The sequence below is a fragment of the Prinia subflava genome, chromosome Z, assembly GCF_021018805.1.
Source record: "Prinia subflava isolate CZ2003 ecotype Zambia chromosome Z, Cam_Psub_1.2, whole genome shotgun sequence".
Taxonomy (NCBI): domain Eukaryota; kingdom Metazoa; phylum Chordata; class Aves; order Passeriformes; family Cisticolidae; genus Prinia; species Prinia subflava.
The window spans coordinates 56,446,222-56,472,774 of NC_086283.1; the positions used below are offsets into that span (position 1 = coordinate 56,446,222).

The 26,553-nt window shown below is 42.1% G+C and overlaps 1 protein-coding gene across 1 annotated transcript; it reads right to left on the bottom strand.

The window, feature by feature from the left end:
* Positions 1 to 1,568: 1,568 nt before the first annotated feature.
* NIPSNAP3A (nipsnap homolog 3A) lies at positions 1,569 to 10,354 on the bottom strand. The gene is made up of 6 exons (XM_063423804.1): positions 10,202 to 10,354; positions 8,005 to 8,206; positions 4,740 to 4,901; positions 3,060 to 3,209; positions 2,591 to 2,677; positions 1,569 to 2,480 (listed from the first exon to the last, which is right to left on the bottom strand). Exons 1-6 carry the CDS (start codon positions 10,274 to 10,276, stop codon positions 2,404 to 2,406), a joined length of 753 nt encoding a protein of 250 aa, XP_063279874.1. The 5' UTR covers positions 10,277 to 10,354; the 3' UTR covers positions 1,569 to 2,403.
* Between the last annotated feature and the right edge of the window lie 16,199 nt (positions 10,355 to 26,553).

The window sequence follows — 26,553 nt, forward strand, 5'->3', positions numbered from 1 at the left end:
TTGTTTTTCCATTTTAGTCAGACAAAACAATTCCTCTCCAGGCCTGGGGATCAAGGACACCTTACTGTCTCAGGCCCTGAAAAATGTAAACAATAGCGAATGCAGAGTGAGTGAGAGCAAACTTGGGTAAAGGACTTCATTACCTGGAGCTGTAATTGAAAGATTAACCCCCAATCTGCAAATGGACCAAACTTTTATAAAACCATGAAAGCCCATGACCTGTTGTCTGTTTTTGGGTTTAGCCTCTGGGGTGGGCTTTGTCTGCCTGAAATGTACCTGAAGGCTCTTCAGTAGATGTAACTACTTTTTATTCCCCTTGATTTTGTCTGGCCTCTGTTTTTAGGTAGTCCCAAAAGGCATCAGTGGCAAACCTGCACACAGCACTTGAGGTGAGGCTGCCCCAGTGCAGAGCAGAGTGGGACAATCCCCTCTCTTGCCTGGCTGGTGATGCTGTGCCTGATGCACCCCAGGACAGGGTTGGCCCTCCTGGCAGCAGGGCACTGCTGACTCATGTTCAACTTGCCCTTGACCAGGACTCTCCAGGGCCCATTCCTACTGCTTTCCAACATCTTGTTCCCCAGTCTGTTTGTATACTCAGGGTTGCCCTACCCCATGTGCGGAATCTGGCACTTTCCCTTGTTGAACTTCATGTGGTTGATAATTGCCCAGCCCTCTTAATTTCGTGTTTTCTATTTTGATCTAGTGTCCAGCTGGCTACTCAGGATAAAGACCACCTCTAATGTCTTGGATGTTCTTTACTTTTAATGCTGCTGTTAAGGAAAACAGTTTTAATTTAAAAAAAGAAAAACAACCAACCAACCCAGTGAAACAATTCTTGTGTTCAAATGAAAGAAAAAAAGTATTTTTAACTCTCTCTATCCATTTTTCTGTCTGTGGTTTTGTTAGTAAATAATCTTCCTTTGAAAGAACAGTTGTAAGGCAGAGTTCTAAACAATACACTGTTTCATCAGCTCTTTGTACCTTAAACAGTTGATTTGTAAAATGTAAGATAGGGGTGTCTTTGAAGTAGTGCTTGTTCCACTCTGACAATGCTAAACATGGCTTTGTTGGAGGGGGCAGTGTATGAGGACATGGATGTAGCAGCTGGGACCTGTTACACTCCTTTAACTACAGCAGCCACATCCCACACACCCACCTTGGACGCAAGCATAATGGCCTACAGCTTGTTTTATTGCTTTCTGTGAGATCGTAATGCGCTTTAAAGAAGCAATAATTATTAGGCAAACTGCACAAAGATACTTCAGTACTCAACTGCTTATTGCAGATCCATGATTAACATGTAGAAAAGCCTCCCAAGTGCTCTGCAATTTATAGTCAATACCTATAAATTGCAGAAGAGGGTGCTCTGTACCACTGTACATAAAATAGCAGTTTGACTTCTCAGCCCACGTGCCCTTTATCCTAATGCTATTTACTCTAGCTTACTGGTTCTAAAGCAATTAGTTGTTGACCAAAAGACAAGACCTGCAAAATGAATACTGTACTTGCAGAATGGGATTTATCATTTCATAGTTTAAAAAAAGAGCTTGAGCCATAAACACTAAAAATTAATGTTTTATGCTCATTTATTTAGCTTTTAACAGTCTGACCAAAAGTATTTCAAAGAATGCCAGCACATGTAAATCAGATGAGTCTGATGACACAGTTGAACAAGAAGGGCTAATCATCTCTAGCACCCTAAACAAATATTAAAGATACCCAAGGCAAAACTTGTGTGGATAACTCACAGTTTTCAGACAGCATTTAATGAACAAAAAAGGAAAAAGCTGAAATGAACCATAACAAGTTATTAGTTAAAAGGCTCATGGCAGAGATCATAAGGATACACTACCTAATCAGCCTTGGGGTTGCACTTAAGTGCAAGTCCAGCAACACTGACGTTGTACATTGCTCAGAATTAATACAGTGAGAAGTCTGATTAAAACATAATTGGGAAAGGTATATCTGGGAGGTTTCCTTCTTAAACTGTACGAAGTAACTAAGATGTGATAATTATAAGAGGCATCAAAGTATGTTACAAAAATGATACCACCCCTGGCTGGAATGCTGGACAAGAGTACTTAATTTAGTTTGATAAATGACCTAGCTATGCAAAAAATGATTAAGAACTTAGGGATTTAAACATATGATTGGTGAAGCATGGTTTGTGTCATGGTATGGCTCAAGTTCTTTGTTGTGGACATGAAGGAACATCACAATAAACTTCTGTTTAACAATTGTTATCAGTGTGCTGATTTACATTGTTAGCGGATCAGCATTGTGCATCCAATTTTTGTAAACTACAGAACAGCTCAGCTCATGAGGGTATGGGAATCCAGGTCACTTGCTGACAGCACTTCCATCTTGTCTCTTCTGCCATCAGTTACTTCCTTTGGAAGAAGGTTACTTCAGTGGTGAGCATTGCAGAGGAATCAGAAGCACATTTTGCTGGGACTCCAAGAATCTGACACTATTGCGCACTAAAATTAAATGCATGTTTAATTAAGACAGTATTCCAATGAAAAGTAATACTCTTTTCAGCATGCATGCAGGTAACACAAGTGAGTTCTCTAGATTCATCATGTCTTACCAGCTGCTACAACTCTGGCATCTTCATGGGCACGGTGTCTTCCTGCTGCCCGGTGATCTGGGCTCTCATTCCACCATAACACATGGACTGAGAAAGTACAAATAGTCAGCTGAGCACTATAGTATGCTGCAATACAACACGTACGCTAAGTCCTAGCAATCTGCCTTCATCTGTTACATGCCTTGCAGTTATCAGAAGCAATTCTCCAGGCATGCCCGTGGTGGGATGGTCTTTTACTGAGCCATTGCATGGTTTGACTTTAACAGCAGATCTGAGAGTCTTTTAAGATTGTGGCACTAGCTTAGGCCTAAAACCCAATGCACAAAGCTGGGTTCAAGGACTGTTTACAGGACTTTGGCGATCCACACCAACATTTTCAGCAAGCTGACCAATCCTGATCCAGGACAGGGGCTTGCCCCTCTGCCTCTGCCCCTTCCCATGCCAAAGTCTGTCAGAAATTGATGAGTACCTCTGTTAAGTAACCCATATTCTGTGTGAAAAACACCAATCAGGCTGGTATATCCTGTGTTGATGTGAGCACTGACTGCAGCTTGAAATGCTTCACCCCACAATGCTGGCCCACCAGGCTTCATCTGGAAAGTAACCAATTCATATACACCTAGAAAAAAAGGCAAACACCACCACAAGGAAGGAAATACAAATTAATACAACCAGATCTCAAACCATGTCTCATGGTCACAGTGTATTTGCTGTGAGACCAATACGATATTTCCCTGTTATTTGGGGACAGCAGGAAACTGGTCCTTCCTCCCAACATGTTCAAGAACTCACTGCTTCCAGAGGCTCACATGAGCACAGGCTCAGTAACTGCAGTTAGTTCAAGTGTAAATCTAAGTACCAGGGCCCTGAAGAACAGAAGGCTTCACACAAAGCCCAACTTTGCAATTTTCAATGTTGCATGGAAACTTCGGGACATTCAGACTACTTTGCAGACATCACAACTGCTCATACTTGTTTGAGGGATTTGGGTGAGTGCTTGAGCAGTGTCTGGTGTCTTTTCTAAGACTGGTAATGTTTTCTGGCACTGAAGTGGTTTATGACATTACAAACCCCTTTGACCCCTAGCAGTTGGTCACAGTAATATCTGACAGCATAACCAACACAGCAGGACTAGTTTTGCACCTCTGCTGTGCCAATCTCCCTTATTTGTAGGGATCCTACAAATACCCCAGTCCTGCTAAAAGCTGTTTGTCTTCTTTCTGCTCAAGTAGTTACTTCAGATCACAATTGTTGACACAGTATTAGGAAGTCACTTGGCAGTGTCTGGTGTCACTCTCCAACAATGGGTTGGAGATAAACTACAACAGTGTTTGAAGTCATCTCTCCAGGTTTTAGAGACAACTCGACTGCTTTCAAATTCAGCAACAGCAGCATAAAATTCTGAATCCTGGGGAAATAAAGAACAAAGATTACTGTATCTATAGATGTGCTGAGGGGTGCAGCAAGGTCTATTCCCTGTCACCTCGTGCAAGAAAGCCTGTCAATGTTCATAAACTGGGGAACAGTCAATATTATTAACATCAAATTTGCTACAGAGAGAATGAAAATATATAGGCAGATGACTTCTACACCTAACCTGTGATTGTTAGGAAAAGGAGCATAAGGAAGAACTGCAGAACTGCAGCTTGGTCAGTCTCACCTCTGCACCTGGCAAGATCACGGAGTAGATCCTTATGTTTGACTTCCAAGTATCTTTAAAATGTAGGGAATCTTTTAAACTTTATGTGAAAGAAACAGTAACATCAAAGCAAATTGCTAAGAGGAAAATCTCTGTGAAAGAGAACAAGGAAATGATCTCTCACTGATGGACAGACAAAGGAAGTCAGGGATGACTGCTCTGTTCACTACTATGGCATTGCCAATTTGCATGTTCGTTTAGCAAATCACAATTCTGATCATTAACAACCTTAATTGTCAGCACTCTAGTCAATTATTGATGTATGTTAGTGTAAAATCCTTCTGAAAAACTCTGTCCCTCATCTGTGTTACATCACCTTTTCCACACGGGCGCATGTACATGCATTTGTTACATAAAGGGTCATAAAACTATGCAATACTTGGTTTAAACTTTAAGCCATTTTTTGTTAGTGTCGGTAACTTTATTCAGCAAAAGAAAAGATAAGCTCACCCCCTTCCTTTGGAGGCTTCCCAAGTTGACACCAGGGCACCAGGTAAGCAACCTCATTGTGCTGCTTCTCCATCAAGGGGAGAGCTGCAGAGATGAATTTTCCCTGCCAGTCTTTGTCGTTTGCTAATGCATTCCGGACTGCTGTTCTGTGGGCAAAATTATCTATAAGAAAGGAAAAAAAAACATTAAAAAATGCGTATGGTGTCACGTCAGACTCAATCAAAATGTGTAATTACAAGAAGGCAAACTACACTTATCTAATTTTGAAACCAGTATTTTTAGACATCATATTAGCTCAAAGCAGATGTGGTAAGTTTCCTTTAAATTCTGCAAAACTTCCTTTAAAATCTGATTTAGCTCTCAGATTAAAATGGATTCAAGCCAAATGAAATTTTCCTAGAAAGTTCACAGAAGAGTTAAAATAAGTTAAGCAATTTTACTGTTAAAAAAGATTTACACATGGCAAATGCAGGGACTATTGGATGTGGCAACAGTTACCAAGGAAAAGATTTGGAGAAAGTAGAGTGGATATGGCAATGAAGTGGAAAAAAAAATCAGGAGAAGTAATAGCCTACTAAGGAAAAATTAGAAAATATAAAGTGGCATTAAAAGTGTAGAATTAATGTTTGTGTGTTCAGTTACATAAAAAGATATTAAATGCCCAAAAGCAAAACTTTTTCTTCCTTTTTTTCTCTTAATGGAAAACAAGTGCACTTGATTAAGAGTGTGAATTTCAACTGCTTAGGCTGCAGTGGTATCTTAAGCAATACATTTCTGCAGACAGATCCCAATATTACAAAAGAAAAATCCAGCATATGACAATGGGAAGAACCTTGAGAAATATCAGTATCTTGGGACTAAGTGGTAAATAAAGCAATTATGTAAGCAGGGGTCTGATGAATCAAGAAGGAAGGATGTTGTAAAGTTTGTTCATTTCTCAGATCATAGTGTGGGTCTCAGGGTGGGGGGAGGAACCACCACCATTAGACATGCGAAACACTGTTAGGAAACAAAGGCTATAGTTTTTCCCTTAGTTTTGCATTTTAAAGGTTTCACATAGCTTATTTTATTTTATTTTGTTTTGTTTTGTTTTGTTTTGTTTTATTTTGTTTTGATTTGATTTAGAGATAGTAACAATAGCCAAGACTAAAATGTTTTGAGAAGCAGGAATTAAAATAAATTCAAACTAGTGAACTAATTATATAATAAAATAAATTTGAAATAAAGAAATATTAATAATAAATAAAATAATAAATTAATAAACAAACAAACAAATAAATATTTTAAATAAATAAATTCAAATAAGTGAACTCAAAATACTGACAAATGAATGGCCGCCTCTTGAAGGAAAAGAAAGACATGGCTGCCCCGGTCATGAAAAATGTTGAGGTACTCAGCGTCCTTTTTTGCCTTCAAGCCAGACCACACAAGTCTGAGAAGGCAAAGGCAGGGGCTGTGAGAAATGAAGAACCACCCGCTATAGGAAAAGTTCAGGTCTGAGACCACCCAAGGGACATAAAGGTGCACAAATCAAGGGGGCTCAATGAGATACACTCACAGGTCCAGAGGAAATTGTCAGAGGAAGAGGCTAAGCCACAGTTTGTTGTATTTGAGAGGTTATGGCAGACCATGTTTAAAAGGGAACATAAGCAAGAACTGCAGAACTACACCTCTGTGCTTGGAATATCAAGGCACAGATCCTTATGGAAACTATGCCAAGATTCACAGAAGACCATGAGGTGATTGATGACAGCCAACACAGCTTCACTAAGGGCAAATTGTGGCTGACTAATTTGGTGGCCTTCTGTGATGGGGTTACAGCTTGGTGGATGAGAGAAGAATGACTGACATCAGAGAAAGTGGCAAAGATGATCCAAGTGCTCAAGCACCTCTCCTGTGAAGACAAGTTGAAAGAGTTTGGGCTATTCAGCCTGGAGAAGGCTTCAGGGAGACCTCATAGCAGCATTCCAGCACCTAAAGGGAGCCTATAAGAGAGCTGGAGAGGCACTTTTTACAAGGACATATAGTGACAGGACAAGAGGGAATGGCTTTAAACTGACAGAGGGTAGATTTAGAATCACAGGATGGTTTGGATTGGAAGGGATCTCTAAACATGACCTAGTTTCAACCCCCTGGCCATGTGCAAGGGACACCTGCCACTAGACCAGGTTGCTCAGAGCTCTATCCAGCCTGGTCTTAAATACCTTCTGGGATGGAGCAAGATTTAGACGAGATACAATGAAGAAATTCTTCACTGTGAGAATGCTGAGGCACTGGAGCAAACTGTTCAGAGAGGCTGTGGATGCCTGATGCCTGGAAATGTTAGAAGCCGGGCTGGATGTGGTCCTGAGCAACATGGTTGAGAGGAACCAAAAATTCTCTGAGTCTATGATTCCACAATTCATCCCTCCAAAACAAAAGGGGTGATCTTTTAGTCTAAACAGGTACTGTGACCACACTGCACTTCAATGAGCACTGTCTCAACTTGCAGACATACATGGACTGCTGCAGGTGTTCAAGGGGAATTACACCAGTGTGCCTTCCCAACCCTGTATAACCCAAGTATCACTTCCCTTGGGCTCCACAAAAAGCACAGCCAGCACACACCTAGTTTTTCACACAACAGTAGCTTTTTTGGCTCATCTGAACCTTTCATGTCAGAACCAACTCCAACAACATACAAAGTTGATCATACAGCAAAAATCATATTGCTAGCAAGGTTAAAGCTGCAACAAAAACACCCTGCATGCTTGAGTAGTCAGACCTGGTGGAGTGGTTTCCAAACTCAGTACAGGCCCACTGCAGAAGGAGTTTAAGCATGAAAACTGCAGTTCATTTTTTAATGGGAGTGACTGGTACTCTGAGCTAAAATACAACAACAATTATACATGCATATAAACACACACAGACTGCATATGTGTGCGTATTTCCTTTTTTCCATTCATTTTGAAAGTTTCAAGACATTTGTGGAACTGACTCTAAGTTAAAAATATTTACCATGAATGCCACAGTTCCTCTATTGCACCTGTTTTGAACAAAGACTGCTGTTCAAGAACATTAGTAACTTTCTCATCCCAACACGTCAAAGCTGTCCTGATAAGCTCTGAAATGTTCTTGTCACTACTCAGTACAGGAGCAACGTTTTGGGGGCACATCCTTACAATAAGAGCAACAAATAAAAGCCAGGTAAGCCTCTTCTCTCTTGCCTAGAGTGAGAGAGGGGGCACAGAGAGAGCAGAGCAGTGCAAAGGGGTGCTGACCGTACCGTACTTCCAAATGTGAAACACCTTGTTCATTGCTCCCAGCTCCGAGTACCAGAATCCCACCAGCTCCGAGTGAGCTGTGCGAAAGTGAAAGTACTTGTTGACCATTTCCAAAAACTCCTTCATCTTTGCTGGCTTAATATCGTATGTGCGAATTTCGTAGAAAATGCCATTATTTTGCCTGGGGCCTGTAGCAAAGCATACCTGAGGGAAAATAGTAAGAAAAAATAGTAAAAATAATTCTCAAGCCAGAAAGTTGTATTCTAATTTTTTTTAATTAATGCAATACTACAGGAGGATCTATTACTGCATATTAGGAGAGGGGTGCTTCACGATGTCCACGACAAAAAAATTACCTTTTGATACTTTTCTTTGGAAGTAGTTCCAATGTCCACTGTTTACTGCCACTCCTTTTGGCAATGCAACAGACTGTGATGTGTCTTTTATTTTATGCACTCGACTGTTTAATAATTAGCTCATAACAAAGCAGGATTTTCCTTTTCTCAACCTCTTCCTCAGGAAGTTAGCAGCAAGACGCATTTGGCTAAACACGTTATTCAAAAGCAAGGCTGCTGAGATGCCACCAAAGAGGAAGCAACACCAACATCTGCCAGTGTTGCACTGACCCAGCCAACTCACGCTACTGAGTTTTCTACCTACAATCTTATACCAGTATTAGCAAATTAATATTACTGCCAAATGAAAGAAAAGGATACCAACACTTGGGAAAGACTGATTCATTCCAACACAAGATTGCTTAAGTCTGCATCCTAGCCCTTTATTGGCTGCTTCCTAAGGGCTGACCAAGACAGTTTTGTTGTTCATATTAGATAAAATCCTTTGGGAGTCCCAGACTAGGTGCACTTTTGCAACTGCCTCAATAACCTGGAATGGGCTACACACCTCTCAAGTAAAACATGAAAAATTGAGGCCAAAACACGGCTTTGGCCTTAGCCCATGTTTGCACAGAGGAAGATACAGGATGGATTTTGGACACGTTCTATTTCACAAAAATCTGCAGGCATGAGCACCACGCAACTCAAGCCACAGAACAGAATTGTTTCTGTTTAGAATTATTTTAAGATTGTCCTATCCACTGTGAATCCAGATGTGCCATGTCCACGACTAAACCATATCCTCAAGTAACATATCTACATGTTTTTGAACATTTCCAGGGATGGTGACTCCACCAACTCCCCTGCACAGCCTGTTTCAGTGCTTTACAACCCTTTCAGTGAATAAATCCAATAATAATATCCAATCTAAACCTAATATCCAATCTAAACCTCTCCTGGTTTAGACAGCTTGAGGCCACTTCCTCTAATTCTGTCACTTGTTACCTGGGAGAAGAGCCTGACCCCCTCATTAGCTGCACTTCCAGGTCGCTGAATACAGGTGAAAACCAAAGGATTTGTTCGTCAATGGCCCTTTGCATCATGACACATCTGGTACTGGCTGCCATGAGTCCCAGCTCCTTGGGGCTGTTATAAACCCCTGCAGGACCCTGACTGAGTGGGGAGCCAGCAGCAGTGACCCATTCCACACTGGATTTCTGCGGGAAGTGGGAGTCCCTGAAGCTTTGTGCTGCTTAGGCCGATACTGGGACACTGCAGGACCACTTCTGTTCCAGAGAAGGGCAACGGAGCAGGTGAAGGGTCTGGAGCACAAGTCTTACGAGGAGAAACTCAGGGAACAGGGTGTGTTTAGCCTGGAGAAAAAGAGGCTTAGGGATGACCTTATCACTGTCTACAACTGCCTGAAAGGAGGATATAGCCAGGTGGGGGTCGGCCTCTTCCTGGAGGCCGAGGACACTGACAGGATAAGATGTCACGGTCTCAAACTGCAGCGGGAAAGGTGCAGACTGGACATCAGTAAGAAATTCTTGACCGAAAGGGTGATGGGACATTGGAATGGGCTACCCAGGGACATGGCAGAGTCGCCGTCTCTCGAGTGTTTAAGGAAACGCTGGACGTGACACTTGGTGCCACGACGTGGTTCACAGGCTGGTGGCGTTCGAGCACGGGTTGGACTCGCTGATTTCAGCAGTCTTTTCCAAACGGGGACCCGCGGATGGATCCCAAAGGACCCCACACGACTCTGGGCGGGGCCTGGCGCCAGGCTCGCGACAGACGGTGTCGCGACAGCGACAGGCCCCGCCGGAGGGGATCGCCCCCGCCCGCCCCGCGCCCCCGCCGCTACCTGCGGGCCGGCCAGCGGCAGGGCCAGGCGGGCGGCGGCGGCGAGCGGGCGGCGGAGCAGCACCGGCGGCAGCATGGCGAGCACGACCCGGGCACAGCCTGCCCACAGACACCGCCCCGCCGCCGCCCGCCGGCCACGGGGGCGGCCCCGGCGGGCGGGCCCTCCGTGCCGCGGGCGGGCCGGCGCTGGGACCGCCTCGGCAGCGGGCCCCGCCGCCTGCGCAGCGAGGCACCGCTGCGCGGGCTGGGGGAGCCCGGGCCGCCATGGGGAAGGGAGGGCTGTTGTGGTGTTAAGCTCGGCTGGAGATGAAGCAGGCCGCCGATAAACTTCTTCTCGCGCCTCCTTTTCTTATCCCCTCACATCGGTGGAATGCGGAGGAGAATCGAATTAAAAGTTGTACGTTGACTAAGAAGAGTTTAATCACCGAAGCAACAAGAAGCGCAACAATGCAGTTGCTCGCTACCCACGGACTGGGCCAGACCCCCCTTCCCGAAACCAGCTCATCCACCCTTCCAGGTTACCTCCCCCCAGTTCAAACACCGGGCATGACGTTTGTGTGTGGAGCATCCCCTTGGTCGGCTCCGGTCACCTGTCCCGGCCATGCTCCCTCCCACTTTCATTTGCGCACCGCCTCCCTGGAGCAAGGGAGGGGAAAAAAAAAGTCCTGGACAAATACGACTTGGCAGAATACCAAACCATCAACAACATTCTTACTCCAAATCCAAAACAAGCCCTGTAATACCTACTGAGAAGAAATTAACTCTTACCTTAGCTGTTACTAGGGTCAACAGCTGAGAATTGCTAATTTAAATTACCTGGCATCGGTGCGTGAAATGTGGTATTTGTACCTCTGCCCATGCACCTGAATACAATAAAAAGTATCCTAACTGCATGAGGAGACCTGGGATTTTGTTCCTCACAGTCTGTCCTGGGACAAATCACTCAATAAAATCACCCACACCCCAGGTTTAAACTTCAAACTGATCACACTGATCCTCTTTTGCAGAATCAAACTCCAAATTGTGCAGATACAATTCCTTCATCAGCAGTTCTCCTCCGTAAGAAAATCGCATGGCACTCTTCTGTGGTGTTCTTCTGGGTGAAACCAGAGGTGCCAGCAGTGCACAGCACCAGGAACCCTCAGCCCCGTTACAGCTCTGGGCCCAGCTGCATACTTCTTGCAACCACATAGTTACCAAGGGTGAGATTTTGTGATGGCTGAGACTATGTCTTCGCAGGGTCAAATGCTGACTAAGATGAATATAAAAATAAGCTTTCTTCTTGTATCAGTGCAATCTAGAGTTTTACCTTGGGAGACAAAACAGCTCCTAGCAAAGGATGCTTTATGGAAGACTACTTAAATTTACAAGGCATCTTTTATGATTCCTCTTAACAGGGGGCAGCACATTCCTTCCCCTACATCAAATAATTGATTTGGAGGATCACTGCATGGAATTAAATGTGATAAGAGCAATTATGAATTCATGCCTATGGAACTTTCATGCTTTTTCTCACAATAAACAATTTTTTTATTTTGTTAAAGACAAATTCAGGAAGAAGGATTGTCTACATTAAAATAAGATAGAAGAAGTTGTTCCAACATATTGGAAGAGTATTGTGGAAAGAATGAAGCACCTACATTGTGTATATGTTACATGTTATTTTGCAAGCAGTTACATTTGTTAGATGTTTTTGCAATATGGCATGAAATAAGTCTCAGAGTTTCTACAGCAGAATCACATAATCACAGAATGACATGAAGTGCAATTACTGACGCAGTTGCTGCCAGTTTAAAATTGGTTTAACATTGGTTTAAATGGAAGTTTTATTTTTCACTTACGAACAAATCATGTTACAGTTAAAGACAAAGAATGAGATGGCAAATTCCAAAATATTTAAACTTCTCCATTGTTTATCTCATGTATGGTTGAAGTAATGCTCTTCATAACCATGTTGTAGTGGAATATCCCTTCACATTTCTAACACTGAACATTTTCTGTGTTTGCTTTCTCATCATTAAAGTTCACACAAGCCATGATTTGAAGTGAGTAGTGATAAAAAGCAGGTTTTGTTCTCGCTAACCTGAATAGCCAAGAAGAAGCTTTGATTTTTTAATTTATTTTTGTGTAGTCAGGGAATACAAAAGTGATCACGATTTTCATACTTGAGCATAACCATTCACAACAGTGCAGAGTTAAAATGTACAAAACTGCACTGGAATTCAGTGGAGGCCTGAAATAATCCCCTGAAACAAGTCAGCAAATTATTTTGCACAGCAAGTAGATCTGAGAAAACTGCAGTCACATAAGTGACTAGGATAAAGTTTGTTGAGAAGACAGTTCTTTCAGCTCTGCGATTTTGCCTGGAATTTGGGTTGCTATACTTCCTGGTATTTTCTTATTCATATTCTTCTAGAAGTCCATGGGTATCTCTGTCTTTCTATGTGGATGTGGCAGAGACAGTAGTGAAGAGAGAGGATTGTAGCTCCAACTCCTGTCAGCCACTCGGGCTGTTTACCAATACACAGAATAGTGAACAGGAGCTGTGCTTCACAGACAACTCACAGCTGGTACTGAGCATCTGGGAATGACAGTATTGATCTTCTGGAAGAACTCATACTGAATAGTATCCTGATTTTGATGGCACATTTTTAGTTTGGTACTGAATTAATGAATCATGTGCTATGTTCCATTTATGTAATAGTTATTGACAGAGCTGCCCAAGTAGAAGAGGTTTATTTAAAAGTTTTCTTTCTATTGGAAACCACAGCTCCATGGAGACAAAATGCAAGAAGGTGATTTGTGCATGTTGTAATCCTTGAATGAAACATTTTCATCTATGCTCATTTTCCCAGTGAACAGGAAACACTTTTAATCTTATCTGTATGTGTCTTGGAAATGGGGGCATGGAGGTCTGGGTGGGGGTTATGGGGTTATATTCCATGTAAGATGGTGGTAATGGATAAAAGGTACCAAAATGTTCAATGCTTTCAAAAGTAGCTTAAGCTTCCTTTGTGATGTTTGCTTAAACACAAAGTAACTCAGAATTTTGGAAAATGGGAAAGCACAGTACCTGTTCCTTAGCTAGAGGGAGGTTTCCATTTGCTTCCAGCAAATCACAACTTCCAGTTTGCTATTGAATGAGTGATAAAAAAAGGACATTTCCCTTCTATTTATCCATAAATCTTTCGGATTGAATTCCTTTCTCAGAAAGGTGGTTTTTAAAAGTATGGGAGGGTATAAAGCACTGTGCATTTTCTTTCACTAGCTGTAGGTTCTCCATTACATAGTTCTGTGCTGTTTGTAGGCTTGAGAAAGGTGTGCAACAAGCTTGTTTAGTTTGTTAGACATTGGCTTTTTGCTGTTAGGTTTTCACAGATCTCTCATACTGAGTGCTTCCCTTCCTCTCTCTCAGTCTGCTGCTGTGTGAGCAAGCAACAAGTGGTTTCCTGCTATGCACACAAGGCAACATTCCTGAATGTAATGCAGCCTCTTGGTATGTTCCCAGTAGGCCAGAACATGTAAATACCCTCTGGTTTCCATTCTCTCAGCTGTTCCATATGAAAATCTGGATAACAACTTAGCAAACTTGGTATTTTCTTCCCTGTTTTTCCTAGCCAGTGTGCATTCCTCATCTCGTTAAAACAATCTGTATTGTGTATAAATATTTATGGTGTAGAACTGATTAGAATGCCTGAGAGAAACAATGTCATCTTTGTGTTTAACAGGGGTAAGAGTCACCTTAGTGTTCTTTGTACCTAGGGCCTGAAGACATGGTTGAACCAGAGTCTTAAGCAGGTGCTCTACTAGGCAGTGAATGAGCACAGAAAAAATTGGTTCCATGCTTTTGTTTTGCTGGAGAAGGCAGCAGGACAACAATGTAGTACTTTGTCTCTTGAGAAGCAGATCTGTGTTGTTCCCACTGGATCTATCCACTCCACACCCAAATATGTGTTGAGGTTAGACACAGTCCCTGACCACACCAGCATAGAGCCCATCAGCTCTCTTGGACTGGCTGAGAGATGTTTTCCAGAGCTGCACAGTTGGAAGAAAAAGGGCAGAGCAGGTGCTTATGGCTACGTGGAAGGGAATTAGGGAGCTGCTTCATACTGCTTGGGTTTTTTAGAACACTTAATTCTGACGTTTGTCATCATGACACTTTGTGTCAATGCTTATATCAAATCTCGGGGGAGATAAATTCTGCTGTATTAATATGCTCTCTGCTCATCTTTCAAGTAGCTGTAGCACAAACTGGTAGCAAGCCACTATGTCCATTTGAATTAAGCTGAAAAGAAAACATTTATAACTGTTCCCTGTTCTTTTTTTAGAAGGCCTGTTTCTTATACCCTTAGTGGTTCCAGAAGAAGGACATGTTAACACATACACTGAAATCCTCCATTTGTTTTTGTACAAATGGTTTTATTCAAAACTTCTGAATTATATATATTTAAAAAAAGCTCTTCCCTGTCAACAGGTCAAAAATACTACAATATTTAAAAATGGTATTAATTGCTTATACTTGTTACTTGACCACTCTAATTGCAGTTGTTTCTTTCAGAATATCTACTCAGGCTTTGCAAATGATATTTTTAAAAGCTGAGAGTGAAATATTCCTTTTAGTAAATCCATTTTTAGTTAATTGGGAAAAAACTGAATGCTGTGCTTGCATGTCTTCACAGATGGGGTGACATAAGGTAGCTTCTCACACTGTAGATATTTAAAGCACGATGCAGCTGAGAACTGGGAGGCCTTTGCTACAAAGAGCACTGAAAGGATTCAACATGAGAGGCTTATATGAGGAAGACCTAATTGGGGTGACTTTTTATTTCACCGGTACTAACTACCTCAATTGACATTTTCCCTAATAAAATTAAGACCTTAAATGAAGCTGATAAATCACCCAGATCATCTCTCCTTAGTTAAAACTCTCTACAGGCTTCTCTAACTTGCTTCTCCTTTATCTGTATGACAAGCTTTCTTCTGGAAGTAGAGAGTGAGATTTTCTCTAGGATTTAGCCAAAGTTGCACTTGTATTCTTCTTGTCTCAAATGCTGCTCTGACGTACACACTGAGACATGGTATTTCTGTTTCTTTCTTCTAGTTTGTGCAAAGTATGAGCTAGGTTGTTACCCACAAAAAGCTGGCTCCCCAGTCATCAAAATTTTACATCAGCTGTGTAAAATTTATTTCAGCAAACAAAGAAATCACAGTTCATTGCCTACAAGTTACACAGTTCTCTTAATAATTAGTATTATACCTTCTACTTGTTAAATTATAATCTCTCTTGTCATAATAATTAGTTTACACTAGTGCAGATTTCTTTTCTTTTGAGTCAGTAGGTTCCTTTAGTTGGTGGGCTGTGAGTCAGTGGTCCCTGTGTCCCTGTGCCAGAATTACTTTTTACCCAGTTGGAGCTGGTCTCAGCACAGTTGCTGTGTTTGCTTTATTACTTTCTTCCTTATCATAGGAGTTGTGCCAAAAGTCCTTGTGGCACATAAATTCTGCTTTGTTTTTCTCCACTATCAGCAGTACATCCTTCTCCCCAAGCTTTGTTAACCTCCCACTAGCTCTAAAATTACTGAAGCATGTTAAGCTTTAAACCTTAACAAGGCAGTTCTACCAACAGGTAATTTATCTTTCTACACCTGGAAATCATTGTGAACTCATGTTTTCTTGAAGATAATTGAGTGTAAAACAGGAGCTAAATATTGTTTTATGTCAGGCTCTAACATCTCTTGTATGAAAGTGGGTAAAGCCACGTAGCACGGATCATTATTTCAGGGCCACCCCACCATTCCTTGGTCTCATGTTTTCTGTCTTCTACAGAGGACAGAAATATGAGCCAGCCAGAGACCTGGCCATATTTAACTTGGAGAAATCCTGAGTGGTTTCAGCTGAGGAATAATATTATGCCTCCCAACCTCCTAATCTTTCAGAGACCTTATGTCATAGAGGTGACAAAATACCCCTTGCCTCAAATTTTTGTATAGGAAGAGAGAGTCCAGTGTCAGGCAGCTGACCAGGAAAGTCTCCATCTTACCTTGCAGTGTCATGCCAGGCCCAGCCTATAGGTGGAGAGAAGACAGAGTCCTTTGCAGGCATAACAAGTGTGTAAGCATCTCATTTCTAGGTATTTTGTTCTTTATCTCTTTATGAGTGACCCACTGTAATACCAGTAATACTACTCATGACACTGACCCATTCAGCCTGCAGCAAAAGTCCCAATGCCTGTGTTAATGAAAGGAACTCCCTGGTGGCTGTACTTGGCCTTAGGGTTAGAGGCAGCAAGCCATGTTGCTCTTTTGTAATGAGCAAGCTCCTCTGTCCTAATTTAGCTCCTGAGTTTGGGATAAAGTCCTAGAGGATTTTTTAAAAATGAAAAGCCAAAAATAGTAAGTGAGATTTCTAAGCAAGGCTTAATGACTCCAGGAGCTCACCTCTCCTAATTATTGATGCATTGCTTAGATAAATATCTCTTTCTTCTAGAAAAACAGCCTTGTCCCACTTGCCTGGAAAAGTTATTCCTTCTTCCACTCTCAGTAAGTAACCTCTTTCAAGACTTCCTTTGCCTGAAGTTGCATTGAAATGAGCACTGATAATAGGAGTCTGTTTCTGCCTTGGTTGCTCTTCCCTCAAGCCTTAAAAAACTTGCTTTTCTTGGTATTGCAAGATGAGAGACTCCCTGCTATACAATGTCTCTTGCTAAAATTCAGGAGGCACTACTGATCTTTCTTTAGGGTAATGAGCTGCAGGTTGGTGCTAATCACACACGGCAGATTTGTAGCCATACATGTCAGCTACCTTAGCATTTGTCCAGCATGGTGCCAGCCCTCTCTCTGTCCTTCTGATCTGGATGCTTGTGCAATGAGCAGTGCTGAAGGCTGAACTACTTCATCTGCTTGCGAGTGAGCTATGTTTAACACAGGTTAAACATGCTGAGTTGGGTACAGCTCAGTTAAATAACCCAGTGGGCTAGGAGGATGGAGACAGGGAGCAGAACAGACAAGTTCTGCCACCATGATCCTCAAAGCAGTCCCTAGAGTGGTATTAAGCAGAGGAGTTGTGAGATTAAACCTCAGCACTCCTGCTTTCACACAGGAGTGGCTATAGTGCAGTGAGTGGCTATAGTGCAGTGAGTGGATGTGCAATGTGAAGAATGTTTGCAAGTGGGCTTGACTCAACCTGGGGACTGTTAATTTACATCAGTGCACACCCCCTTTTACAAAAAAATACAGACTTCTTTTTGTTTGCTTACATCAACTCATGTGGGACATATTCTTTCAAAAAAGAGTTAAACGAAGTTGGAACCTTTTAATATGCCCATACTGTTTCAAAAAATGCTCTGAAATGGTGTTCTCTTGTGAATGCTTCTGAAGAGAGATGTCTCTTATAATTTAATGTATTAAATCCAGAACAAATCAAATCCTTCTTGTTTTAGGTTAGGAAACATGTATGAAGCTTTGATACAGAGTCTCTCAGCTAACACAGCTAAGGGAAGGTGACTTTATGGAAAGTTTCAGTCTGGAGAAAAAGTGTCATCAGTAAGTGTTTTTAGTGGTTCCACATAGATCTCTTCTACAATGAAACAAGAATAAAACCAGCCCACACTGCAAAGTATTCTGCTACTTGTAATCAACTTGCAGGAAGGAATACACCTATTATAGAGAGAATCCTCCCAGTAGGCTTGGATGGCTTGATATTGGGAAACTCATGGGTCACAGCAACGTTAGGCAAATTGGTTTAATCATTCACTTGGAGAGCTTCAAATATCAATACTTACCCAGGAGGCTCCCAAGGGTATTCTGGAGTCCTGAACTTCCCCATGTTTTCTTGGAAGCTACAGATATCCCAACAGTTTGATGCAGTCCTCTTGAAGAACTTTGATATTTTTAAAAACACTTGGAATATTTTAGGAAAAAAAAAATTACTTCTAAAAGAGGACACCTGGCCATCTGGAAGACTCATAACAGTGAGCTCTTCCACCAGAATTTACAACATCTGCTCAATTTTCAGCTTTAAATTACTTTGGCCATCCTTTGCTCAGTAAAGCGGGTTGTTATTTCTAAACCTGTCTGTCAAGTGAAGGACCTATGAATTTGGATTCAATTTGCCCAGGATCAGACAGGCAGCAGCTGAACCTGAGTTTGAATCTAGGTATTTCTAGCTCTGTGTCCCAAAAATTTATTGTTTACAAGCCTGGAACATTTTCTTCACACTTCGTAGCTTCAGTAATCCCTGCTCAGGTCTAATGAGAAGGTAGGTTGTTGCATTTTTGTTTTATCTGGCTGCTAGGCCTGTCTCAATACAAACAAGTTACACAGGCAGCAGGACTTAGAAGGAATGCTGAACAAAAGCCAGGGTTGTTTTAATTTAGAGAAGAGGTAACTTGGGGGTCATATGATCCTTGTTCATGTAATTACAGGAGTGCTTCAGGAGAGAAAGGTATAATCTCTTCTCTCTGCTGGATAAGATAAACGCAGCTGGCTGAAATTACAGGAAGGGAAATTTAGATTAGATGTTTTCCACTTGTTAAGATAGTGACACATTTGAAAAGATTACATGTGAGAAAGAAGGATATCCAGGCCCAAAAATAATAGGGATGGTTAAAATGGCATGATGCATTCACACAGCTGGTATGGGCTAGATTAGCATCTTTATCGTGTGAAATATGGTCTACAGAGTAACAGTCCATAAGATGTACATGGCCCATGCAGTATGCAAGGGCAATGGGAAAACAATCTAAAGATGCCTCTCAGTCTGCATCTAGGCCCCTACCTCTGCCCCCTACTCTGAGGCATTATTTGACAGTCTGGGGGCAAAAATACCATTTTGTAAAACCTTGGTCAGCACTTTGACCAAATGCTAAGTTTACCCATGTGTTACTATCCCTGCTAATCATCCTAAGACCTGTAATGCTTAATTTCTTGTAGCCTTTGCTTTCCTGGCTAAAGAAAGTTATGACATTTTTGAACGACTTGACTTTCCAGGTTTCCCTCATATATCTTGTCTAAGATAATGTCAATTTCTACGAGAAAGTAACTTGCATTTATACCTAAAGATTTTTACAGTGGTTTGATAACAGGCAGCTACTGCCGCGAGGCAGTACTTTTTCTCTGAACCTTTTGCATTTTGAGTGACTACCAAAACAATCAAGGATGCTTCAAGAGTTAACATTGCAATGCAGCTCTGCCCTCTATATGCTGTGACGAATTTCTTGCTGGGATTGATGCAGACTCAGGGAAGGGTGAAAAAGGGTGAATGTTGTGCCATAACTCAGTTCTACTGATCTTTTAATTTTTCTTTCTCTGTCTGTGATGTTAGGGCAGCAACTTGGGTGTTCACCAAAGAGCTGCCCTGTGGTAACCAGGAACTCTTCCCTCTGCTGGCAAAGAGAATGAAGGAATCCTCTAGTTAGAGCTGGCAGGATTTGAAGGGACCAGTTGTGTTGTTAGTGTTGAATCACCAAACTATGGCCTTGTTTGCCTGCTGGCAGGGCACATGTATCTCAAGAACATCTGCCAATAGTAACAAAAATTACATATTTTGTGAAGTCTCTCTTCCTACGGATTCAGTATTTTGGGAATATCTCTTGCACTTTTGTCAGTATTTCCCGTCTCCCATTTGTGTCCTTCTGGATACCTCTGGCAGGGACAAAAATGCCTAGATGGGTGAATCTCTGGCCAATGCTGACTGCTGCCCAAAGAGATGTACTTCTCCCTGTCTTTGCCTTGGAACAAGCATAAATAAAACGCTGATTTCCATTAAATTAATTGTCCCTGAGACCTCTGTCCTACATTTGTTTAAAATTAGCTAACCATTTCCAAAGATGCTATGGGAAGCAGACAGATGAACAGATAACAGGTTGCATAACACCATCAGCTTTTGTTTTCTTAGAAAACCCAGCTAAAACAAGAAATGTTTAATCAAATTGTTGCTGCCTGTGTGTTGGTCAAGTTAGGGACTCAAGAGAAAGCCTGAACCACAAAAACCATGGAGGACAAATCCAGCAGACTCCTTGAGGGAAGACACACTATATGAATATGTTTATATTTTAATATTTATAGTATTTGGGGTTTTTGTATCTTTGATAAACATAAATTCCCTGTTCAGGCTGGATTGTGGTTCAGGGTTCATCAGTGCTCTCAGTACAGCTTCAGCAGGCTGTGGGCAAACGAGATGAAGACACCCTTGTAGCTGAAGGGCAGGACTGAATACAGAAGGACTGAGGTTGGTCCCATCTGTGATGTTGCCTTCTTTTGGGACTAGAGGGAGAAACTAAGGCAGTGGGTATCAGGATACGGCAAGAGGGCAACCACAGAACCTCATTACCAAGTATTTCCTTCCAAGGCACCTTTATTAGCTTCCTTGACATGTGATTTATTGACATTTTAGAAGTTGACCGTCGACTTCTAGAAAAATATCACTTAGATTGAACTGTGAACTTTTTGGGTAAGGAGCAATGCTAGCAAGCATTCTCCACATTTTGTTCTCTCTCTTGGGGTACACAGTACTTACATTAATAGTTTTGAGTGGTCAGTACTGTACCTTATTTACTGCAACATGCTCTAGTCTTTGAAAGAATTCCACTGTGCTCCTTTTCAGGATGGCTTTCATCCTCCAATGCACTCCAAGCATACAAGTTTTCCCCATAATTGTCCAGTCTATGACTGCAATACCATTTGAAATACATAGTGCCATATCCATAAGATGATTCCAGTCCATAAAGGGAGTTTTTGACTGGTGATATGTCTTGTCTTAGAGAAGATCTCGGTGGCTTCAGATCCATTAGTTGTAGGTGGAGTTGTGTGGTGTGTATACTAAAATCTGTCTGACCTTCTATGGGCTCTGAGCTATCAGAAAACCCACGACTGTGTAAGGCAGATTGCATACCTCTATTCACTTCCACTACCTTTCTCTACTGGATCTACAGCCACATACTTTGGATAGTTGAAATGTTGGACTCGATGCCCAAATCCTGCCAAGTCTTGTAAAGTAGTGCTTGGATCCCAGAGATCTTTTGGCTTTTTTAATTTCGAATAGAGCTTCCTAAAGAGTATCAAAGACTTTTGACAACCTTTTTTTGCCAGGTTACCTCAGTGCATGTAGCACAATGAGTTTTTCCATATATTTTAATGTTTCATATCCAGAAGAAACCCTTGGTAAGATACTTGCAAATCCTTAGGCTGCATCAAGTGCAGCTGTATGGCTTGAGGTCCATAGCCTCAATACAAAAATTACCTTCGTGATGTACACGTTCCATTTAAAAAATGCATTCCCTGCGGAAATGCATGGAGAATGCAGGAAATGCAAAAAGGATTCCTGTCATGCTGCCAAATGATTTGATAGTTGTGTGTCATCATAAGCCTGCACTATTTGTTTTCTTTAGAGATCAAAGCCATTGTTTAAGTAAGTTACTTTAGCAATAATCACATTCCCATAATGGGAAATAGAAGAATTTTCCATTGTATTCTTGGCTTTTGTTAATATCCAGTGCAAAACCGTTTACTTTTCATAGGTATGTCTAAAGAACTGCTGGATGAGTTATTTGGAAAAGCTGAGCCTTTATATTTTACCTACAGAAAACAGTGATCTCTTGGTATCAAGGGAGACACTAACACATTTACAAATACTGACCTGCAAAGAGAGGCAAAAATCTTCCATCCAATTCAGAAAATCCTCCCAAACTCAAATCCAAGATGTGAGTGAGGTTTATTAATCTAAGCTCATTGATTGAAAGGTTTTCCCCATTCAAGAAGGGGGATGGAAGGACAAACTGGAGTGCCTCAGGAATATCATTCTCTTCTTTCTCCATCCAGTTCCAACAAGCCCAAGCAATTTGTGGAAATTCAGGCCCTTCTTGACGTCTCATTGCACAGAGCTCACTCCTGAGGCAACTGGGCTGGCTGGCTGTTTTGTGGTCACTTCAAATGTACTAGATTCATTCAACACAGTTCTTGACCAGCTAAAAATCTGAATGTAAATCTAAGATCTTTAGGTCCTGGATTTATAAAGTAGTGGTGTATGTGTCTAATTTCATGTATGTGGCTACCTGCAGTGGGACTGAGCCATGTGTTTAGTAGGGACTGAGGGTGTCCAGCTGAGAGACATTTGGTTCATTGCCATGCAAAGAGCAGCCTTTTCAGACTGAGTGTAACACTCCCTTGCATCTGTGGTTTGATCAGGTCATTTGACTTCTCTACCTTGGTTGTTTCATCTGAGAAGTCAGATTGCTAGGGCTTGCATTTTTGACGAGTGGTATGGGAAGATTAATTCATGAGTGTGCAACCTGGACTTCAGACAAGCCTATCAGTATGAAAAACTATAATTAAAATTGCTTGTCCTGCACTTGAAAACACTTGCACAAAGCCGTATCCTGAGCACAGCAGACTGTTTGCCAGTGGTACTTAAGGCAGTGCAGGTTGAATATGCTCAGCAGGATTGGAATCAGACTAAAAATTTACTTTTAAGACAGCCATTGAAAATCCAAAGTTTGGGAAGAGCCAAGAGAGACTACAAAGGCCGAGGCAGGCAGTGATAGCTTTCTACCAATTCCAGAAGGCTTTGAATGAAGCTTGTATCTTCCACAACTGTCTCAGATAGTTATCACTTCCTCACCATACATACTTGTTCATCTTCTGCTTCTCTCAGAAAACAGGAATCCAACAAGTTTTTCAAGCCAGCAGAGACTATTTCTGACATCAAGGAAAGGGAAGAAAACAGCATGTTGCTTCTGGACCTGGCTATCAAAATCTAGCATTGTAATTAAAAATACATAATTAAAAAAAATTGTGAAGTATTGGACATATACTTGTGGAACTTAGTTTTTTTCCTTGGGCTGATTTTTGAGTTGGATTTGATCTTGAGAGAATTAGGGAGTTCTAAAGCTGGCTTGATGGAATTGTAAGAAGTCAATACACCAGTGGATGAAAAACAAATCAAGCTTTTGGAAACAAAATAAATATCGATTTTTGGATTTGAGGAAGTCAGGAGGAGTACATCTGTTCCACTTGTAGGTGCTGGATCCACATGGTTGTGGTGAGTGACAGGGACTGATAAATGACAGGCAAGGCCCCCCAACACCCTCAATTGTTCAGATAAAACCTGCTTTGGAGAAAATTGAATCTCCATGCTAGAGTATTGCATTGTCCATTTCATGCCTTCTGCATTCCTGGTGAGGATTTTCTGGAAACAAGGGGAAGGAAGAGATAGGTGCTGTATAGCAGCTCCTCTGGCTTTTAGTACAGGCATCTGAGGTGCAGAGGAAGATCTATGCAATGGTGAAAACTAGTGCTGCGGGCTGTAGCACAGGACAGGTGAGAGCTGCTTTACCCAGTTGCTGATGGAAGAGTAAGGCTGAGGCAAAGAGTAGAGGGAGCAAAGGTGATAACAGCAATTACTTTGAGGGGAAAAAAGGTAGAAAAAAAAAGTTGAAATGCAAAATTATGCTCCTTGGCTACACCATCTGCATTCTGTCTGCAAAGAGTGTGCCTGGTTAAATGTGGCATTTGGCACAACTGCAAAATGGTAGGAATGAATGAGAGTGGGGCAGGTAGGCACTTCCTACATCTTTCCTGCTTCTTCAAGAAATATGAAATGCCAAATTTATGCCCCCATCTCATTGATGAAATGTTGGCTCCAGGCCATGGGCAGGGTGGTAATTAACAATTAGCAGGGGAAAGAGCAATATTAATAAGATAAAAGATTGCTGATGAGATAAGGGAGCGTGAGTGTTGGGATGTATGGCAGTAAGGCTGGATTCCTCACCAACAGGGCAGCAGCACTACAGAGCAGGAGAGCAGGAGGACTGAGAGCTCCAGTGTTGGGGTATGGGTTTGAGTGCTGTGGGAAGCCAGAGCTGTAAGGAGCAAGAGGTGGAGTTTGGTTGTGAGGAAATGAAGTGGTACAGGAGACAGTGGACATTTAGAGGATTCATGCTGACATTGATTTTTGGAGAGGGAACAGACAGAGATGAAAAGTTTGAAAGGAGGTCTGGTGTCTGACTTTGGGGTAGAGCAAGAAATTGTAGAAGATTTACATGAGAAGAGAGGATGCGAGTCTTCCCCAGTAGCCAGTTTTCCATCCACATATTCAGGCATATGCTCCCTGTCTCTTGATGCAAAACTATGACTTCCTTCTTGCTCTGTCCTCTCAGGGACCTCAGGGCTGTTGCTCTTCTAAGGCTTTCCATCCCTTCATATGAACCCTTCCAGGCTGATATTAGCCCAGTACGCTGTGCAGCAGCCCTTTGTGGGAGGCTGTCCCAAGAAACCAGCCACAGGAGAAGAAAACACCATACTCCCCCATGCTTGGTGATACAGCCCACTGCACAGCAGACCATGGCTGTTACCATGGTGCTGCACCACAAGAGTGGCTGTCTCTGGTGTCACACTCTGGCTGGCACATGATACTTCTGTCTCAGTCTTTTTCAGTTTTGGCTCCTGTCCTCTGCTGTGGGAATGAATGGTGTTTTCCTTTGTTTAGAAAATCTGCTGAGAGATCTGCCAGCTGAGGCCTCGCAGTTCTGACCAAAGCCAATAATAATCTGCTCACTCTGTCCCAGTGAAATGGGCTTGTCCCCATTTAACTTTCCACCTGTCATTTGTGACTGATGCGTGCTTGCTGCCTGGACAGAGCTGGGGAGGGTCGTGGATGTGCCCATCTGTTTCGAGCTCTGTGCAGATTTGTTTAAGCAGAGGAAGTGATCTTGTTAGTACTTCTCTTCAGAGCGATGTTGTTTGTGTTTTGACTGGAGCATTTCAGCCAGAGGCTGCTGTATGAACATGCCAGAGTTATAGGCCATAATTATCTCATTTTGGGGAGGAGAGTGGGGTGTTATGCTTTATGTTTGCCCAGCTCCGAAGGCTGCTTGTTGCATGTCAGTGCGACCCACAATTGCAGCTGCAGCAGTCCTTCCCTGACTTGGTTTTCCAGGTGCTGATAGTCCTGTAAAAGTTGATCTCTACCCTACCAAAAAAAAGGGCCATTGAATAAATGTTCTTTTCCCCTCATGTCTCACTGGCTTTATATCTGGAGCCTCAGTCCTCTGAACCCTCTGTAGCAGGATAAAGAAGACACTCATGAAAAAAGGGAAAACTGTAAAGAGACTCAACAGGAATATGCTAGGGTCTAAGGAAACCAAAACCACAAAGCCACCATATCTTGGCTTGAAATGTATGCTTCCCTTGATGATAGCATACCGTACAGTTACAGTATTTGGCATCTCCTTCTAGTCTTTGATCAAGACCAGAAAGATTTCTGTGAGACTGGCTAAGGCTTCCATAGAAAGAATCTGTAGAATCTTTGTATTGTTTAGCGGGGTAAAAGACCACCTGGACCATTTCTCTTCTGCTCAATTACAGTATCTCTACCTGTATGTTTGAATGCACTTTTGAACACCACTGCTGTCATTTCTGCAAAACATTCTTTTTTTCTTGTGGCTGATAGTCTAGATGTGCTCCTTTGCTAATGAATCCATCTGGTTATCAAATGCAGGCACAAAGTAGGGATGGCAGAGGGAATCAGTGAGTGTAGGGCAGATGGGGCTCTAAGTGGAAGACTCCTAAGAGTAGCCATGCCTAGGCAGAGGTATTTCACTTATTTTGAGATGGCCTTTGATAATGTGATTCAACAAATGAACCTAAGTTCAGTGCTTCAGCCTGAGAAAGAAAGGTATCTCTTTCCTTATATGATTCCCTTGCTTTTCTATTAGGCACTGTATCCTCTGGGAAGGAGCTGGAGATGTGCATGCCAGATTGACTTGTGGGGCTGATGATGCTGGTGTGATGCATGCTCTGTTGTACAAGGCAGTGTGTCCTTGTCAAGATAGGGCAAAGCTAATTTCTTCTCAGTAGCTGTTACAAGGCTGTTTTTTGCTTCAGTGTGAGAATGGTGTCGATAACACACTGATGGTTTGGTATTAGTTGTGGTTATCCTTAGTCAAAGACTATTTTTCCCTTGTCTCGTGCCCTGCCAGGGAGATGGTACACAGAAGAAAGTGACCCGAACTGACCAAAGGGATGTTCCACACACAGAACGTCATGCATGGTACATGAAATAGGGGGAGTTAGCTGGAAGGGCAGATGATATGGTTTCAGGAAGGGGAGGTCTGGCTCAGTCAGTGGGTGGTGAGCAATTGCATTGTACATTACTTGTTTCTTTTTTATTATCATTGTTATTACTTAACATTATTATTTTATTTTACTTTATATTCGCTATTAAACTTTTCTTATCTCAACATACAGGCTTTACTTTGATTCTTCTTCCCATTCCACAGGGGTGAAGGAAGAGAGGGGAGGAGGCTGAATGAGCAGCTGCATGGTGCCTAATTTCTATCTGGGCTTAAACCATAACACA

Bases quoted from the DNA above. Each gene is read 5' to 3' on its own strand.
- NIPSNAP3A (XM_063423804.1), bottom strand. From the start codon at position 10,276: ATGCTGCCGCCGGTGCTGCTCCGCCGCCCGCTCGCCGCCGCCGCCCGC. The intron at 4,902-8,004 runs GTACGGTCAGCA...CCTTTCTTATAG, and splicing joins GTTTCACATTTGGAAGTACG to ATAATTTTGCCCACAGAACA. The intron at 3,210-4,739 runs GTGAGCTTATCT...CTTTTTTTCTAG, and splicing joins GAAGCCTCCAAAGGAAGGGG to GTGTATATGAATTGGTTACT.